This window comes from Salminus brasiliensis, chromosome 12 (assembly GCF_030463535.1).
Source record: "Salminus brasiliensis chromosome 12, fSalBra1.hap2, whole genome shotgun sequence".
In the NCBI taxonomy this organism is placed as follows: Eukaryota; Metazoa; Chordata; class Actinopteri; order Characiformes; family Bryconidae; genus Salminus; species Salminus brasiliensis.
The window spans coordinates 35081723-35102588 of NC_132889.1; the positions used below are offsets into that span (position 1 = coordinate 35081723).

Here is a 20866-nt window from a genome sequence, read left to right on the forward strand (position 1 = left end):
GAGGTAATGCAGTGGGGTAATAAAGTGTGCTCATCATTAGGAGTATGCTTAACATCAGAAATGCACTGATATGGAAATTCTGGGCTCTCTGTTTTCTAAATGTACGTAAAAAGACAAAACTGAGACTAAATCTATCAGGATTAGCACTACAGAAAAATATATGTCTTATATACAGCAGCCCAGGATCACCTAAACACACCGGCCTGTTAATAAATGCAGTTTGAGTTATCTGTAGACACTGGTCCACTGGCGATGGTTTAAACTACAGTTGGCTTCTTTTAATCTTATGATCTTCTAGATCAATCAGATGAATGTAACAGGGGATAACAACCATTAAACATGGTAAGACTTCAGAATGCCACTTTCCTAACGTCTCAGTGTGGAGCTGCACACCAAAGTCATAAGGTTGTCCTTATGCTTCTTTAGGCTGTCAGTAAGTCTTGATGTTGACTGATCTATACACCTAATACAATATAGAGGTTTTGCTGTTTGAGAAATGATCCGCCCCCAAGCTCACATCAAGATTTTGATTGGTTCTGTTTGTGGGTTTGACTCAACTCTGAATTTAGAGGCCAGATTTTTGTCCTTAAACATAAATGGCCTTAAATTAAAACTAAATGAAAACTAGGGTGGCGCCACCCCAGTGTTTTAAAAAGCGCTCGTACGGAGGGCATTCTTAGTTCCAGACGGATTATTTGTTATTTTATGTGAGTAAGTAATTTTTTTATTTCAATTTTATTATTTTACCTCCAGCTGAGAGGCAACAAAAGACGGTTACTCATATCCAATGCGGGAAAAAGTCAGGGGGGAATTCTGATTTAGAGATCCCAGTCTTCCTATTGAAAACGATACTGAAATCTAAAGTATCGGATACCGATCTGACATTTCTTCCTTCAAATGTAAAGTCGAAGCTCTTCACAAGACGAGCAACTAACGAGCATCTCTTTTTGTGTGTATATGCACTATATGTCCAAATGTTTGTGAACACCCCCTCTAATGAATGCATTCGGCTACTTTATTCTGCTCCCACTAGTCTTAGTCCTGCCAATACAATAAGACTCTCTGGTGCAGATAAACATGAACCTACTGGCATGTCTAATGCTAAGCGTGGGCTAAAGGGGGTATAAAGCCCCTAGCATTGAGCTGTGGAGCAGTGGAAGAACAATATTATCTGGTATATTGGGATGATGAGGTGGGGTGGTGATCTTCCAACATCCTGAGCTCATTAACGCTCTTTTCACTGAATGCCATCAAATTCTCACAGTAATGCTCCAGCTCCAAAAGCTAGTAAAAAGCCTCCTTCCCTGGACAGTAGAGACAGTGACTCCAACAAAAGCAGGTGAGCATGAATGAGCAGGTGTCCCAAAACTTTTGTCTATATATAGTGTAGCTCAAGCATTAGTCTGGTTTTAGTCATTAATTCATAAAATATTATAATTGCTAATTTTATTATTTTAATTTTAGACCAAAATAACCCAAAAAAGAGAAGAAGACAGACAAACTTCAGTTGCTTTGCTGATAGATGCTGCAGTTCTATAGAGATGTTGGACGTGTTTTGGACCTGATGCCTTCTTACGCAAGCTGGTATTAGCAACTGTCATTCACTCGTGTTTGCTTTAACACCCCTCAACCAACCTGTCGTGGATTTGTGTGATCAACCGCAGCTGATTCAGATGCTTCCTCACCTGAACTGACGGTGCAGTGTTCCTCCTCTTCTCTCTGCCTCGAGCTTCACAAAATAATGTTTCAAGAAACGGAACCTGGCTTAGTTCAGCAATGCTGTCCCCAGAAATCCTGCCTCTCCGTTCCTGTAGTGAAGTGGACAAATAAATCATGCCATCGCTAAACCGCTGCCTGGGCGCCGGGCCCCTGGGGGCAGCCTCTTCGGCCTGCGGCCTCCAGCACCACCATGGAGAGAGATTTGGTCCAGAAAGAGCGAGCAAGAGTGGACGGTTGAGGCTTTTCCTACGGGCCTGCTGTCATTTCATGATGTTGCTGGGAAGGAAGCTTCTCCACGCACTTGGTCCGGCACTTTTCTGGAGCATGGAAGCCGCCGTCTTCTTCTCATCGTAGCTGTGCACAAACTGACCACAATGAAGAACACATGATTATTACCAGAAGACTGTTATTACATAACTTGCCTAGCTTCATTTTCTGGGATTTGGGGCATGACAAGCTGCAAATTCAGGTTGCCGCCGTGTCGCAAAATCAAAAAGTCTCCATATAATATTGTGAGCTATTTAGTGTGGGAACTGTGGGCCAGTGCTGGGGGGGTGCGATGTGGTACACAATATTTTCCATGTCATTTTGATAAGCACACAAAATGCACCAGTAGTGGCCGATTTAAAAACCTATCCACAGCAGAAAAATACTAGGCGAAATCATCACACAGTACAGTGACTTTTATGCAATATGATCTGCTCTTTAACAACATTATTAATTATTCTCTTTATAACATGCAGATCTTGAACTTACAACAGCCACAATATTCCCAAAATACAGCATATTGTGTTGCTTATACACTATTTACACTTATGTAAACATACACACACTATATGGACAAAAGTATTCAGACACCAGCTCATGCATTGTTTCCAGGGAGGAAGGCTTTCTAGGAGCATTGATTTTGGCGGCATATTGCCGTGAGGATTTGATTGCATTCAGCGAGAAGAGCATCAGTTAGGTAGATAAGGATGTTGAATGATGATGATTACCACCCTCACCCACTCCCTCACCCCCCCTCAAACCCTCCAGCTCATCCCAAAAGTACTGGATGCAGCACCACCATCACTCCAGAGCTAGGGGGGACGGGTGGGTTGGGGAAGGGGGCTTTGCACCCCTCTAGTCCACACCATGCATTAGGCACTTAGGCCATTAGGTTTACATCTAGCTCCTCCAGAGAGTCCAATCTTATGTGATGAGCATGTGCACATCTGCAGCTGGATGCATCTTCTGACGCTGCATAAATAAAAACATATATGACATGAAAAACTTTTCTGATCTGTGTGACAACAGACATTAAAATATCGCTTAGAAATATTGATCAAGTCGATTATCTCGATCATCTCGATTTTCTCAGTCTGATATTATCGTGCATCCCTATGAATGCACAGAGGGAAGCCTGGCAGACCCTGGCTGTGTTCCCCTCCTGCAAGACCTTACTTACCCAAGCAGCTCTCCTCTCCAACAGCGAGCTACTACTGCTGCTGCTGCCAGCCTGGGACTGGGTCTGGGTCTGGATCTGTGGTTGGGGGTCTTTTTGGGTCGTTTTAGACCAAAACTGGATAATCTGAGAAAACCGGAGCGTGCTCAGCAGCGGTAACGTTGATCAAACGTCCATGACTCACCTCACATTTAGGTTCTCTGCGTTTTTATACCGTGCTTTGAAGGAAAGTGCTGACAGTAGATGGCATCCCCCGTGTAGCAGACAGAAATCAGGTGTGAATTATGAAGCTAAAAGCCGAATCCGAAGCTTTGGTGAAGAAATCCATTTGAACCGTAGCCTGCAAAGTTGGAGAGGAGGGGAGGGAAATGAGACGAAGCGATTTCCGTGAGTCTGATGGCTTCCTTTCCTGCTAAGTTTGCAGAAATCTGCACCGGTTCAGTTCAGCTGCAGGGGCTCGTCGTTGAGAGTCGCGCGCTCACACTTCTTCATTAGCTAAACCGTCGCGGGAAAAACGGCAAAAACAGCGGGGTTTTTGGAGCTAAACTGAGATACAAATGCTCGTAAAAAAGTGAAGAAACCTTGTATATATTTTCTGGAGTTTTAAAAACGAGTAATTTCACCGAAATCGACGATATTTTCCACCCAAACCGGGAGAATAGCCTATAATCCAGCTCGCTCGCTCACTAACTACGCTAGCAGCACCGTCGCGCGCCTGCATCCAGCGCTGGTTGAGGCTCGATGGTCGATCCGTTTTCCGTTGCTGTGCTGCTGGTGGCTTTACACGGCTAAATGTGTCTGTATCCCGCAGCAAACCCGACTATTTCACATTAAAACACACGACTGAAGCTACACAAGCCTAAACATCGCGAGTTTATCAGCGATAGACCGCAGAGCTGGAGTGAATCTTTAACGCTGCGAGTTTCCTGACTGAAAAAAAAAGCTTGCAGTTCGTCACCGGAACACAAATGTCTGCTTCCTTCAAAAACGACAGAGAGGTTTAAAACATAAATCCAGATAAAACACAAACCAGCCCGTCTTCTATGTTTTAACACACAGAAACAGCACACTGTCCACTAACTTAGCTAGTTATCTATCTACATCCATTTCATGCAGCTAAACGAGCAGATTCGACTCTTTGATGAATCGGTTGTTTAGACCAGTTATTTTCAGCACTCCGACGAACCGATTCACAAGTCGCTGCTGCATCGGTTGATATTTGTATTGACACAGACAGCGACGGATGATGTCCTGTTAAATAATAATAATAATAATAATAATAATAATAATAATAATAATCTAACTAAAAATAACCTAAAAAACAGTATAAACACAAAAGAACAGACTCTTTGATTCACTTAGCTAGCTAGATGTTTTTCTACCGTCCTCGACCGAATCCAACTCCAGTGAGTCAAATTGGCAGGCATCGCTAATTTCAAAAGAATAAAAATAGATATTTAAAAAGTCTTTCTGAGAGTAAATGCGTGTAATACGCGTGTAATAAGTGTAGCTATATAAAGAGTGAGAATTCAAGTTGGATTAATTTATCATTGTAGATATCATTACTCCTTACTACCTTAGCTATCTAACAGACTGATGACATTCGCATAAATGATACACACGTCACTAACTGACACGTTATATTACATATACTATTCTTATTATTCATAAATATATATATAGATTTAATATAAAAAAAAATAGCTTAGTGAAGCCCCCGTTCAGGATTTTCAGGGGAGATTCAAAAAGAGTTGAATCAATGAATCATTGCATCGGAAGAACACTTCTGAAGAATCGGCTCGTTAAACAGAATCAGTTAATGAACTGGATTTGCGCCTTTGTTACTGAACAGTGAGCAAGACCAGACAGTTCAAGCTCGTGAAGAATGTGTTTGTTTGTTTATTTGTTTTTTTTAACTGTACACACATTAATACATTAATAATAATAATAATAATAATAATAATAATAATAATAAATAATGCAAGCCACAGATTCGGTTCCCCCTATTCTGAATCTTTTGCTCTAGTACTTGAATGGCTTGCTATGGAATAATGGAATAATTATGTTAATTAACCTGTTGTTAATGTTTACAATAAAGTGTAGTAACACAATTATTAAAAAATTAATAACCAACCATGTTGTGACTAAATGGGTACTTTAAGGGGTACTTCAGACTACCAGTATCATTCATTACTGTAGACAGCATGAGTTTAATAAAATTCTTAAAAGTAAAATAGAAATTTTACTTATATTTATGGCTTTAAACAATATAAACAAACTAATTCAGAGAGGTTTGGTGAAATCGCACCATTCTAGGGGCGCGTGCCAGACTTGTGTTGTTCACAGTGGCGGTGAACAAAACCAGACGTCTAAAGAGTTTTATGCTTCTAAAAGCTAGAAAAGTGTTATGAATACACTGCCTGGTGCCTGATACACAGATTTTAGCTTTGTTTTAATGTGAAGCACTTTAGAAAGCTGGCTGCTTACACACTAACATTCACAGTTAGTATGTGTCTCCACAAGGGGGCGCTATTATTTCTGCCTCAACTGATTAAGATGTGAACAAAGGCCTTCAGAGTGGCTTAATGCTAAAAGTATTATCACACAGAGACACAGAGACACTGATTAACCACTGATATACTTTTTTAAACATGTTAATGGTGGAGGGATACATGCAGGGTGCTGTGTATCAGAATAGTCCTTAAAGAAAATCAGCTTTGCAATTATTGCAATTTACTATCATCAACATTACATTGCAGAACTCTAGAGATATCTCATGTAGGTTCACTGGTGGATTGGGAAAGTACGTAAACTGGCCTTATTTAGATCCTGATAAGGTCATTAACCACCACTGTAAAGGGTTCAGGTTTCCCTACAGTGAACCATTTCACACTAAAGCCACCCAGAATGACGTTGTTTACACCCCAACCTCTAAATTCTGCACCAATTTTCAGAAAACAAGCTGGAATTCCCCTTTCAGTGATCAGACGAGAAGGATTTGGCATCATCTCGACGCTGTATGGTAAACGAAAGGCGTCACAACAGCGCCATCCACTGGTTAAACATAATTAACACACCTATAGACACTGGAATTAGGCATAAACATCCCCTTGTTGAGTTCTGTGGGTCAAAAGGCCAAGCCATGCTTAAACGAATATTAATCAAGGCCTTAACAGCTACAACAACATTAGAACATCTCCAGGGTTCTCCTCATGGAGTCTAGTATTATTTAGAGTTCTCCTCAGATCAACACCTGGTTTGGTGGTAAATCAGGGCTTAATGATGGTAAATCAGGTGAGCTGCTGCTGCTGCTGCTGCTGCTGCTGATGGAGTTGAACACATCCTCCACGCTGTGCTGGCTGGACTGGGGGGCGTCCAGGAGAAACCTGGAGGAACCGAGCTCTGTTCTTCAGACTAGCTCACCGACAAGATCTCACTACTTTCTTTCTTCAGATTGAGAAGCTCTTGTTTCTCCTTTTTACTGGATTTATGTTCACCTGCTTTATCTGTTCTGATGAGATCTGGAGCTTCTACAGTAAAACTCTCTTATTGTTAAGAGAGAGGATTAAATAATGTGATTTAGGGCCTAAAAGTGGTATAATAATAATAATGTATATATAATCTATCACTGCTGTCCAATGAAAAACATGGATCTCCATTTTTGTCCCTGTACCCTGTGTGAATACTTCTGGATGAATGGACCAACAGAAATGCTTCAAACTGACTTGAAATATAATCTGTGTACAAAGCACAGGTTTTTCTTTGAACAGTGACAATATATACACACACACACACACATACACACACACACACACATATATATATATATATATATATATATATATACATACAGATATATATACAGATATATATATAATATATATATATTATAGTAATAATAGTAAAGTATATATATATAATAGTAATATATATATAATATATAAATTAAGTGTGTAGATGGATATATATATATATATATATATATATATATATATATATACAGAAATGTTTTACATATACTGTCAACTTCCAAAGAAAAATAAATAACATAAATACACAAAATACACAAAATAAATGTCTGTCAATAAATAATGTCTGTTTAGCCGTTTAAAAAGAATACACAAGGCTGAATCAACACCAGCAAATTCTTTATTTCTTTTCTCCAAAAGCGAGTACAAAAATGAAAAAAGAAAAAAAAGAAAAGAGAGAGGGGCAGAAAGGGAACACTCAAGACCGCAGGGTTGGGGGTGAAGGGCTGGTTGGAGGGGTGGGTTGGATGGGTGGGTTGGAGGGGTGGGTTGGAGGAAGAAAGGAAAAGACATCATCACATTTTGGTTCTCCGGGTTCGACAGAGTGCTGCGAAGGAGGGACTAAGAGATTCCAGACTGGGGACAAAAGATTCAAAATAAAAGCACCACCTTAAAAAAGCCAAACGTCCTGCTGTTTTAAGGCCACCAGATTCACTCCACTGATCAAGTTTCCACAGAGAATAATCCACTTGGTTTAGACACGCATCTCTCTCTCTCTCTCTCTCTCTCGCTCAGCTCACTCACCCCAGGCTGACAGTCATCTACTTCTCAAAATAAGGGGTTTATTAAAATCAGTCCTACCTTAAATAATCCATACAACTACTGAACACACACACACACACACACACACACACACACTTCACGATTACGTTCAGGCAAAGACAACACCACGTTTGTATCCTTTTCCCCCATTTTTGATGATCATTAAAAACTAAATTTGGTCTCTCTCTCTCTCTCTCTCACACACACACACACACACACACACACACACACACACACACACACTTCAGACAGGATATGGTGTAGTTTTGTACATTACTGATGTAAACACAGTGTTTTGTGCCTGTGGGAAAAACAAACCATCAAAAAAAAAAAATGAATTTTGAAAAATTAAATTTAAGGGGAAAAATACACCGATAATTCTGAACTGTCCAAAAAGTAGACAGTGGTTTTGGCCACAAATACAAACCCAAACTGTACAATCTCTCCTTTTGTAAAGATCTGAAATGGATGTTTTTTTATTATTCATATTTATTATTATTATTATTATTATTCTAAGATTAGGTAAGAAAATATTGTTCTGGCTCATGTTGAGAGCTTATGATAATTCGAACCTCACAGCGCATTTAATTTCACAGTAATCTTGAACATGTAGAACAAAAAGGGCTACTGTGGCATCCAGGTTGCTAACGACAACATTTGATCTCTCTGTGCCTTCTGAAAGTACTTTTAAAATGAATAGTCTGGCAAAAAAAGTCTAATTAATAAAAAAATAATAAAATTGCGGATCAACATTTGGTGATAGAAGTATTATAAATAATGTAAGTACACCCAAAAAGATCATTTGATTTTGGGTGACTATAGATTTCCATTAGACGTTAGCAAGTTTAGCCTCGTACCTCCAGTTCGAACCTACAGAAGCAAACGTCCGACATAAAGGTCTTGGCTGAAGGACTACGGTTGAAGTAAGGAGCAAAACTGTGCGAATTCATCTTTTGCCAAACTACCCCTTTAACCCCTTTAACCCCTTTAACACAGCTTCAGTCTTTTCTTAAAGCCAACCGTGCTGCACCTTCTCCCAACACCAGATGGGGATCTAACCACCACAGACTCTCACTCTCCTGTTAAAGGAGAGCAGGCCGAACACTGCAAACTCTCATAGCTGCTTGAAACGGAGCCAAGTTCGAGCCTCCATTTCAGCACTGAATGATGTGGCCTGGAGAGCCGTTCTGAGCGAAGGCCTTATAAACACATGCTCCGCTGCAGAACGCCACTGCAGCCATACTCTCAATGACTGGAGAGGGAGGACGCTATAAGACTGTATAGGTCAGGGGTCTTCAGATTCAGTGCTGGTAGGCCAGTGGCCAGCACAGTTGGTCGATTTCCCCATTCACATACCAGAATAAAACTGGTGTGGTAGGTGTGTATAAGCAGGGGGAAATACTAAAATGATAACAACAATAATAATAATAATAAAAAGAAGAAGAAGTAAAAACAATAACCCCCCCCCCCCCCCTCACGCCTGAATCTGAAGAACTGTAGGTCACTCCTGAACTGATGGAGGTCACAGAACACTTGGCCAGACAGTTTCACTTACACCCACACAAACACTGAAAGCCATTTCATCGGACAGTCCACAATTTCTGAGGTCGGACGTTTAACTAATAGAAATAAAAACATATAGCTTCATATTTTTGCATTTTTACAAGTGAGCCGATGGCCTTCCCCTATTCAGTTTCACTAGAGGGGGGAGTTTGACTAGAATGAGCCAAAATCAGAACAGATTCTGGTTCAAAATTCTGAATTTTGAAATTCTGAAATGCATCATATTTTATTTCAGTTCAGATTTGAACTGTATTACATGTGCAAATCAAATCTATACACAAAATCACAATTTTAAACTAAATGTAAATTGAAACTAAAATAAATGTAAAATAATTAAAAGTTTGAACCGTTTCCACCAAATTACAATATTGGTTTGTGCATGTAATACATTGAACTAGAACATTGAAAAAAAAAATCTGAAATTTTGTAAAGTTATCATAAAAAAAAAATAATAATAATAAAAATTGTTTCTTAATGAACATGTAACGTGTATATGTACATATCTTACACAGGCTCACTGACACCATTTATGACGTTTAAATATAGGGAAGATTTTGTAGCTATTTATGTAGCTGAGAACTGAACCTGTGCTGAGTCAATGCTTGATTTATTGAACATTTGACATTGTGAGCATCTAATTAAAATATTTAACTTGGTAAAATTTGCACAAATTTAATTTCTACTCCAAAACAGAACAACATTTCATTTTTACTTTTAAATGAAAGTTTAAAATAAAAAAGGTTAATTAAAATAGAAAGAAATGACTCGTCCAACATTGGTTTAAAACTGTAATACAGCGGGTTAAAAGGTTTATTTAGAGAAGAATGTCAATTTAATTTTTACTTTATACAAATTAATTCATTCTTTAAAAAATTAATCCTAACTGACAAAATATTTGACATCAAATTTCCATCAAAACTCCCAGAAACTGTGGATTTCAAGATGACAGGTGCTCCATGGCAGACATCCACTGAACACAGCAGGTATGTCCTGCACTAACGCTAGAGGACAGCAGCCCTGCAGGCCTGAGCGTTACGGCCCGTTCGTATTCCTGAGCTAACGGCGAGGGCCCGACTGAACCCTGTTCACACACACAGAAACAGAGCAGCTCACAGGAAGCAGGGCGGAACGATGTGTGACAACAGGAAGTGGTTTAGAGGAGGGCTGGGGTTGAAAAGGAGATGGCGTGACACTACAATCTCGAGTTCCTGCGAGACCAAATTATCCCCTGCGACTGTTTCGAGCCCTCGCTGAAGGGTACGCACTCAGACGATGACCAGATGACCTTTCAGTAGAGAAGGGGAAAAAAAAAAAAAAAAAAAAACAAGACAGTAAGCAGACTGTCCACCAGTACACCAGGGGGCAGCAGAGAGAAATGCTTCAACAGAAAAAATCAACAGAAGACCACCTGCCTCTGTGTTTCAGCCACCAGGAATGTAAAGCTACGTATGGGCCTACAGACCAACGCTCGTAAATAAGGTGCTACAAATGGTTCTGAGAGTGAGGACATAGAAGCCACTTTTGGTTCCATTAAGAAACCCTCCATGCCTGCAATAAAGATGTGAAGAACCTTCAAACCAAGCAAAAGGTTCTTCACACTCCTGCATCTCCATTATAAGCATGGTTCTAGATTTTTCTTTGATGGCTTCCACAGAAGAACCACGTTTGGTTCCCCTTTCCATGTTTGTGATGGAGATGTGTGAGCTTGAAGAACCTTTACATTAAGTAACAGGTTCTTGAGGCCTTTAAAAGGTTCTTCACACTCCTGCATCTCCATTACAAGCATGGTGCTAGATTTTTCTTTAGTTCCCCCTTCCATGTTTTTGAGAGACATGACCATGAAGAACCTTTACATCAAGTAACAGGTTCTTGAGGCCTTTAAAAGGTTCTTCGCAATCCTGCATTTCCATTACAAACATGGTTCTAGACTTTTCTTTGCTGGATTCCACAGAAGAACCACATTTTGCTCCCTTTCCATGTTTGTGATGGAGATGTGTGAGCGTGAAGAACCTTTACATCAAGGAACAGGTTCTTGAGGCCTTTAAAAGCTTCTTTACACTCATACATCTCCATTACAACATGGTTCTAGATTTTTCTTCTAGGGATACCACAGAAGAACCATGTTTGGTTTCATAAAGCGGCCCCTAGCCATGTTTGTGATGGAGATGTGCGAGCTTGAAGAACCTTTACATCAAGTAACAGGTTCTTGAGGCCTTTAAAAGGTTCTTCACACTCATGCATCTCCATTACAAACATGGTTCTAGATTTTTCTTCTATGGATACCACAGAAGAACCCTCATTTTTGGTTCCATAAAAAACCCTTTTAGGTTTGTAGGCTTTTATGTGTGGAGGAACCTTTTATTGTGAGGAACCTTTAAACTAATGAAGAACCTCTACCTCAAGAAAAGCGTTGTTTAGGCGTTTAAACAAGTTCTTTCTTTTCCTTTGAGAGATACCCCAGAAGAACCACATTTGGTTCCATAAAGAATAAAAAAGCCCCCTTTTGTGTTGGTAAAGAGATGTGTGAATGTATGAGCACTGAAATTGGAAAAGAACCGAAGGGTTCTCCAAGCTGTTTCAAATGAGTTCTTGTGGGAGAACTCAAGAACAGGGAAGCATGTGTAGAATCTTTAAGAAGGTTCCTCATATCTCTAAAACCATGTTTGCAATAAACTATTCCAGGAGAGATACCATAGAAGAACCTCCCATACAGAACCTTTCCATGTTTGCAACAGATGTGTGATTTTTGGGAAGAACCGTTAACTTGGTAAAGAACCTTAATGTCATTTGGAGGCTTCCACAAGATGTTTAAAAGGTTCTTCACCTTTATACAGGGTTCTATACGATTCTTTGCAACCAAAAGTGGTTCCTCCAAGTAGTCACTCAAACCACCATGTTGGAAAACGTTGGAGTATGAAGAACCTGGAGACTGATCAAGTGTGAGGGGTCTGTGATGGACAACAGGTCTTTGAGGGACACCTTAGAAGAATCTGTCTTTGTTTTATACAGAAGCTCCTTTCCATGTTGTTTGCAAGAGATGTGTGATTTTGTGAAGAACCTTTAAACTGGTAAAGAACCTCAACATCAGACAAAATCTGAAAAGTGGAACCCAATGTGCTTCTTCCATAGCAATCGCCCAAACAACCATTTGTAGCACCTTCTTTTTTGTTATTTATTGTCATCTTTGAGAGTGTATACATGACCAGGTCTACTAGAGTGAAGTAAATGAGTCAAGTTCTAAAACCTGATGTAACCCAGAACCGTAGCTCATGTAGAAAAGCAGATCCTACACCAGAACAGAAAGTAACCATTACATGAAAGAACCGACTGTACAGAAACTTGCATGCAACACGTAAGAAGTCATTTTTAATAATTCAGAGTTCAAACTACATGAGCAAACCTCAGACGCCAGACGGGTCTCGCCCGATCGTCTACATTTGAGGAAAGGGGAAACTGGAAGTTTGATTTTTAGGTGAAAACAGCACGGAAACCCACAAGAGGGGAAACCTGGAAATCCAAAACTCGCCCAAATCAAGTGCTATTGTGAAAGACCTTCAGACTGATATGACTCAACTCTTATTCATCATCAGAGATGCTTTCAAAAACCCTCCAAGCTGCTATCTGAAGAGTTACACCATATGGACAAAAGTATTGGGACACCTGCTCATTCCTTGTTTTTTCTGAAATCAAGGGTATTTTTATACTACTACTAATAAAAAAGGGCGTTTCTACTAGATTTTGGAGGAGCGTTGCTTTGAGGATTTGATCACATTCCTCAACCAGGGCGTTAGTGAGGTCAGGATGTTGGACGATCACCACCCCACCTCACCCCCAGCTCCCAAACACATCCTAGAAGTACTGGATGGAGCAACATCCATCATTCCAGAGAGCACAGTTCTACCACTACTCCACAGTGCAATGCTGTGGGGGGGGGGGCTTTATACCCCTCTAGCCATGCCTGGCATTAGGGATGGTGCCAATAGGTGCATGTTCATTATCTGCCCTACAGGGACTAGACAAGCTGTGTGTATGCACTGGAAGGGGAGAGGTGTCCACAAACATTTGGACATATAGTGTAGATAGAAAGACATGGAGGGAGAGTGTGAGAGAATGCTGTGAAGCATATTCAGGAGATATTTACAGTACCGTGTAACCCTGTACTTTCACAGATATAATTCCCTGCTAAAAACAAACAAACAAACAAACAAACATTAAAGTGGTTCTATTTCAAGCCAGGCCCAATGGTTCTTATTTAAAAAATAAAAAGTACTAATCTGGAATTCAACTCGTTCTGGTTGTAAAAGACTGAAGAAAACCTCTCGCACAACGTCCCCCGAACCTCTACCTGAGTGTACGGTCTAAAACTCTGCAGTCATGCATGCGTTTGTTTCACTGAAGGAGCTCACATACACAGACATACCGGACCAGAAAAGCACAAATTTAACCAAGGGTTTCATTCCAAATGCTTGGGCACAAAACCCTGGGGTGGATTTTTACTGTCTGGACCTGGATTTCTTACCTTAACAGACACACACACACACACACACACATACCCACACACACACATCTACTAGTAAAAGGACTAGTAGTTCTGCTGAATAAGAACAACGAACACAGTACAATAAAAAGATGATAAAAATAACATCTCCCCCGATCTAGACAGGGTGAATTTTGGTCACAAAGAGCTAGTCAATCAAGACATACACAAAAAAAAAAGACAAAAAATAAAAACATTTTCTAAAACTAAATAAAATTGGTGAAAATGTGACAAATTAGAGAAAAAAAAGTAAAGTAAATTTAAAAAAACAGTAAATCTAGAGGGAGAGACGCCTGCCCTATTATGAGTGTATGCGTGAGTGTATGCGTGAGTGTATGCGTGAGTGTATGCGTGAGTGTATGCGTGAGCAGGGCAGGCAGGTCAAACATAAAGGGGTCAGACACATGGGCTATAGACGAACAGTGCTGACGGCAGGTGGACGTTAGGCCGATTTGGTGATGCTCTCGGCGTCTTTGGAAGCCCACAGCTCTTTATGCTGCTTGCGGCCGAAGCCCTCGTCGTAGTTCCCTTTACTCTTGAAGAGCTGCTGGAAGTGGGGCTTGCAGTAGAACTCGCCCGAAAGAGCCGCGTAGGAGCCCAGGCTGCAGTGACCGAGAGAAAAGAGAGAAGAATAGGATCAGAACCTTGAGGGTCTGGAACTGATCAGAGGACTGCTTCAAAAGTCCTTCTTCAGTCCTTTACGATATTTTTAATAATCTATGGTTATATTTAATTAAGAAAAATTAATATATAATATAATTAATAATAACAAATAATTAAATTAAATATATTTAATGTTATAGAATTTAATAATATGAAATTAATTGAAAATATATAAAGTAAACTGTCTTAAAATAAGTGGGACAAGGGGGAGACAACTTGTCCCATTCCGGAACAAGGGGGAGAAAATGGCATGGCGATATGTACACTACCCATGGACCCTATATGTCCAATTTCTGAGTTTTCCCTGTTTCCACACACCCACTTTAACTCCTTAAACCAGGGGTGCACATCCCCCGTCCTGGAGGGCCTTGTCTCCAGCAAAGTCTAGTGGTTGCCCAACTTAAACAAACCCAATCTGCCTGGTAATTACCTTAAGACCTGAAATCAGGTGTGTTTGAGTAGGGCAACTACTAAACCTGGCTGCAGACCAGCCCTCCAGAACTGGAGTTGTGCACACCTGCATTAAACCCTAGGTTAATTATTCAGCCATCACTCCTAACGCAGAAACCTATGAATTATTTGTGGTATAAATCGTTTCCCTAAGCAGATTTAGTTTAGGTGTGCTGAAGCAGAGAGAAGACAGAGAGTGGGCCTCCAGGACTAAGGGGTGCCACTGTTCTATATAATTTAACATATCACTGCAAACAGACACAGAAAACTAGTGGATTTGTATTAGAAACCCTGCGAGAGGCCAGTGGGGCAGGGGGTGTGGTGTTTGTCCACGACTGAGAGCTATGGAAGAAGTGCTGATTGGTGCTAGGCATTTGCCTGCATGTTTGAGAGCGGGTAAGGACATGTCAGAGAGGTGTTTCCATGCAAACTGGGAGTGTGTGTGTGTGTGTGTGTGTGTGTGTGTGTGTGTGTGTGCGTGCGTGTGTGCATCTAACCTAAGTTTGGCGTTGCAGTGCTTGCAGCAGAAGCAGGATGAGTGGAAAATAAGGTTGTTGGCCACCAGTCTCTCCATCGGATACACAGTCTTCTCACAGGATGCACAGGTTTCATTCTGGGTCTTGAAACTGAATGACTACACACACACACACACACACACACACACACACACACACACACACACACACAAACACACACACACAAACACACACACACAAACACACACACACAAACACACACACACAAACACACACACACACAGTAAGATAGTGTTGGACCATTTTGTTCACATTATGAATAATTCAATTTGACCCCTGTGAGTAATTCAAAAAGGTAGGTAACTTAATGCTTACTGAACTATTGATTGCTTAACAATTTAATGGGTTCAGAGACTCTGAAGAAGCAGAGGAGGAGGACGAAGACGAGGAGGGGGAGGATCAAGCTGACTGACAGAAATTAGAACAGAGAAAACACTGAAAGCAGTAGCTACTGATGGACAGATGAAAAAAGGCTTATTGTGGGGGTGTGCAATACAACACACAATACAGGAGTGCATGCTGAATACACGCTGGACAATAAAAACAAAGTATTCAGCAGCTCATTAAACCACTGGCCGACCTCAGACTGGGTTCAGGGTTGAGCAGTGAATGGGGCTACGGTCTAAGCGCTGGTCTTGGGGTTTGATCCCCAGTAATGCCACAGCCATCCGTGGCCAGGAATCCCAGAGAACATACATCATACATGGTCTCATTCCCTCTGGGGGAGTAGGATGACCCCACCTCTAAGCATGTGGAGTTCCAGGGGTGCCGTGTTTTATAGGTCTGGGCTTTGTGAGACCTAACCTTCACCCTCCCAGCTCTGGATGAACTGGTTCTAGCTAGCAGGAAGAAATTGGACCCTCTGGAGCAGATAAACGTGAACCTAATGGCACCATGCCCAATGCCGGGCGTGGGCTAGAGGGGTCAAAAGCACCCAAGCACTGGGCCATAGGGCAGTTAGAGGAAACAATGAATTCGCAGGTGTCCCTTTACTTTTGTCCATATAGTTTAATATATAAATCAGTGTGTAGGCAAATATAGGAAGCGATGCTCCAGTACTGATACTGATTTAACCAGAATTTCCTACCCCCAGCTGAGTGACTGGGGTGTGTGTGTGCGTGCGTGCGTGTGTGTGTGTGTTCCATTTCTTCCAACACACCTTGGAGCGCTGGACAGGCTTTTCTTCTGAGGTGTTTCTGTTGTCCTGGAAACAAACGAGAAGTGAGCTGGGATGTAAACGGCCATGTTGCCCCTGACAACCCAATATGATGAATTAACATAATACCATCCCATAATACACCTGTAGGAACTGACCCCCCCCCCCCCTTCCCTCGCATGCACACAGACTAATGCATTGATTCCCTTTTCTCCATCCACCTCCAAAGCATTCCTTCTCCACCCACACACTCCATACACTGACCACTTTCATCCCGTCACTCTCCTCATATTCCTCATCCATCACACACACACACACACACACGTTTCTCGTCGGTCTATTCACAAACTCAATCATCCTCTTTATCCCCCTTTGCTTGCCCCTCCTGCTGCCTCCATCTGGCTACACACAGACACCCCTGACGTAAGAACAGGCGCACATTTCCAGTCCAAAACAAGAGCCCAGGTGGAAGGATTAAGGAGGGACTAGGAAAATCTAGGACATCCAGAGAGTTATTACTGGAGTGTGTGTACACACACACACACACACACACACACACACACACACACACACACACACACACACACACACACCAAAGGTTTGTGATATGATTTGCAATACTGGACTGACTTTCTCACACAGTACAGCTTTACAGTTTACATGTAAAGAAAGATGCTGGCAGACAGTGGTTCATTTAGTGTTGTGTTTAAACCCATACCACTAGAGGGCAGTGTTGTACTCCGATCCCACTGTTCTGACCACAGAAAAAGTCCACTTACTCCTCCATCTTTGACCATCTTCATGCCTCAGATGGTGGTGTGTTTTTACACTATACATAAACCACATATCGCAATACACCAAAGGGTCTCGTGCTGCTCATCATATGGGCAGGTTCTTACCAATACACAGCCCTTGTAGTGAAGAAGTCAGGGAGGGACCTGAAAGGTGACACCTGAGGTCATGACTGACAGACTATTAGTGAGGAAGTGAAACTGGGTGTCTGAGATGGTGTTACAGTCTTGACTTTTAGAAAAAGGCACACAGGCGCAGGCGCACACACACACACACACACCTCTCTCAAGGGGATAGTGGTGTTTACACTGGATGCTCAGAGGCCCTGAAGTGAGCTCCATTAAACACAGATTGGGGCTCCTGAGAGCGGCATGGGACGGCTCAGCGTTTGCCCTGAAGTCATCCGCTCCTCAAATAGATCAATGACTACCATCTTAAAACACTCCAGTGACTCACAGACACCCCAGCTCACATCGGGAAAGAAGACTTACTAGCGCACACACACACAGACACACACAGACACACACAGACGGTGTTGGGATTACACCTCCACACACTGAGACAGAGATCTGCCATGCAGCAGAAGACAGTGGTGGACCAGCAACGTCAGACGGGTCCAGACTGACATGCGGACGGGGTGCTCTATTTGATAGATCCACCGCCCCCCCGCCCAACAACCCTACCTGACCTTAAGCTTCCAGATTCAGGTCAACCTGCACCCAGTCACAGTGTGCGAGGGGTCTGGATAGAAACGCTAGACTTGCTTTATCGAACCAAACAGCAAAAGCAACCAAACAGGCCCAGGAACACATCTGTAAAGGCATGGGGGAAATCATACGCAGCAGATATTACACCGACCCTTGCCAACACCACGCAAAACACTTCCTGTAGTAGTGAAAACACTTCGGACACAGAGTGTCTCCGGCTGTATGCTGGCTGTGTGAAAGGGCAACAGTGGAAAGTGCCCAGGCCCGAATCTCCAGACGATATTTCCAGAATTCATACATGAAAACAGCTTCAAAGAACAATGAACACCTGGTAATGATGAGAAGAGGGGCGGGGCTAGATACTGAACACCTGGATACAATATATAGAAGGTGGGAATGCAATAAATAAATAAATAAATAAATAAATAAATGAGTGCAAGGTTAAATAACAAACAGGCCGGCCCAGAAACCAACCTCATCTTTTCAACTGGTCATTGGACGGCTGAATCCTCGGCCACACCCAAAATCTTTGGCTTCATGTAGCTCAGAACAAGCACACACGCTAAATCCAGAGCCTGCTTCAGCTTGCACAGGAACGTCCCACTGAGAGATCATCATGGTGTCCAAAACTGAGCCCTGTTCACCATCCCTACAAGCGAAATCCTGAAAATCCTGATTTCTGTACAGAGCACTCCGACTGGGATAATTTCTCGTCAAGGTAGTGACCGATTCTCCTCAGAGAAGCTGCATGCAAATCTTCGAACCATGCAACGCAATGGATTATGGGTATTTCGTGGCAGTTAGGGTGCACTGCTTGTACACTTCATAGTATTATGGGGCACTATTGGTTAAACCGGACTTCATTTGGGCAGGTATGAATACAGTAAATCACACCGGTGAACACGAAAGCAATCGCACAGACCTTTGAGAAGATGTGGTCTCAGTTTGGTCCCCAGACAAACTCTGGAGCAGTTCCTTTGTAGTGAGAACTTGATCGGACCTCGATCGAAGCCCAAATATCAGGTGTACTCCGCAAGTTTGAGCTACACGGCTCCCATAAACTCCACGTTAAACTGCACAGAAACCTGTACTAGTCCAGAATACAGGACCTTCCCTCCCCCAATACCCAATCTCCTAAAACACCTAGTTCTTCACAGCTGTGGCGGCATCTTTTCTTTAGGTCTTAAAGATCTCAGAGGGCTTTAAACTAGAAAGTCACTGAATGCATTCATTAGAAGATCCAACAAGAGCTGGGCAATATGCCGATATTTTATCGTATTGTGATAAAATATGCTTTTCTAAGCATATTGAGGATATTGCCAGTGCTTAATAAACACTGATCAGCTGCAGGTTTCATTACTAACAGTGTAATTAGACTGGTTTAATTAGATGAAGAGCAGCAGATGTTGAGTATAAATCACTGTTTCAGTACAGGAAAGGATCTGAACAGTAGTTTTTAAGAATCTGTCGCTACTGATGTTTATAGTCTGATAAATAGCTTAAAAAAAAAAACAATGAACATCTGGTAACGATGAGAAGAGGGGCGGGGCTAGATACAATATATAGAAGACGGGAATGCGAAAAATAAATAAATAAATCGGAGTGCCTCTTCCAACAAGGTTAAATAACAAACCTAGTGCAAGTTCAAATCTTTTGATGAGACCACCATTTTTGGGCCAGTTCTGTAGAAACGGTTACTGGGTGACTGGTGGGAAACTGAAAGTCTTCAGTGTTGTTTACGCACCGTCACAAAGCATTAAAAAGAAACATGCCCTGAAGCCGGTTTCCTACTCGCCCTGACTGACAGTCACTTTATCTGCACTACCACAGACTTTCACAGACGAACACTTCTTGGTTTTAAAAGGAAACGGCCCAGACTTACATTCTGCAGTGGTGTTAAAAGAGTCCGCACGCTCTCGTTTCCCCACAGTGAACCAGCAGTTACTAAGAAAGCTGCTTATGCCCTTAAGGAAAGGTTCATCCTGCCGAAATCCAGCAGTTCACCCTTACCAACTACCATGGTTGAACCAAGCCCTCCAGCTTAGTACTTTAAATTAGGGCTGGGCAAGTAACCCACTCATAATTAATCAAAAAACAGACATGCCAGGACCTCTAACCAACAAAATCTGGCCAGGTTTACTATATGTTCATTTTATTTATTTATTTATTTTTTCAAGTACCATCCCCTTAAAACAGACAGTGACAGAAGGCCAGACCGTCCCTCTGATTAGTGGAACTAGGACCACGTTCTGCTCTTCTGGATTCAAATAAATCAGTCAGTCTGAAATGTCGATGCCGAGATGCTGTGTGGTTTAATTAAAAATAAATGAACTTAAAATCGGTTCTGATGATCGTTCACACTTTCTTACTGCCGGAATTCGCTCTGAGCTTGGTGAGAACCCTGCAGTGTGAGCTGTAGGCCTTATTTGTAAAGGCTACTGCCAGGAAGTCAACCCCCGGCCTTACCGCAGACGCTACAGCCCCATCACGTGCATATGCACTGATGAATTGAATTATAATAAATAAATAAATATAAATAAATAAATAAATAAATAAATAAATAAATAAATATATATATATATATATATATATATATATATATATATATATATATATATATATATATAAAATTAATCACACACACATATATACATATATTCACACACACAGTATTGTAACCCCAGTATCCAGTATTGGGGTTAATAATTGCATCATACATCTCATATAA

At 41.5% G+C, this 20866-nt stretch overlaps 2 protein-coding genes across 4 annotated transcripts in view; both read right to left on the reverse strand.

The window, feature by feature from the left end:
• map3k3 (mitogen-activated protein kinase kinase kinase 3) overlaps positions 1-4398 on the reverse strand; it is a 38203-nt gene extending 33805 nt beyond the window's left edge. The window contains exons 1-2 of one of the 2 annotated variants that reach the window (XM_072693281.1): positions 3348-4398; positions 1686-2084 (exon numbers count right to left, since the gene is read on the reverse strand). The gene's annotated coding sequence lies outside the window, so the exon portion shown is untranslated. The other variant, XM_072693282.1, reaches the window with a different exon arrangement.
• A 2896-nt stretch (positions 4399-7294) lies between these two features.
• The window catches only part of limd2 (LIM domain containing 2), a 30677-nt gene continuing 17105 nt past the window's right edge, over positions 7295-20866 (reverse strand). The window contains exons 2-4 of one of the 2 annotated variants that reach the window (XM_072694056.1): positions 16643-16687; positions 15445-15581; positions 7295-14436 (exon numbers count right to left, since the gene is read on the reverse strand). In XM_072694056.1, coding sequence (XP_072550157.1) covers positions 14277-14436; positions 15445-15581; positions 16643-16687 — 342 coding nt within the window. In that variant the 3' untranslated portion in view covers positions 7295-14276. The remainder of the gene's footprint in view (positions 14437-15444; positions 15582-16642; positions 16688-20866) is intronic. The other variant, XM_072694057.1, reaches the window with a different exon arrangement.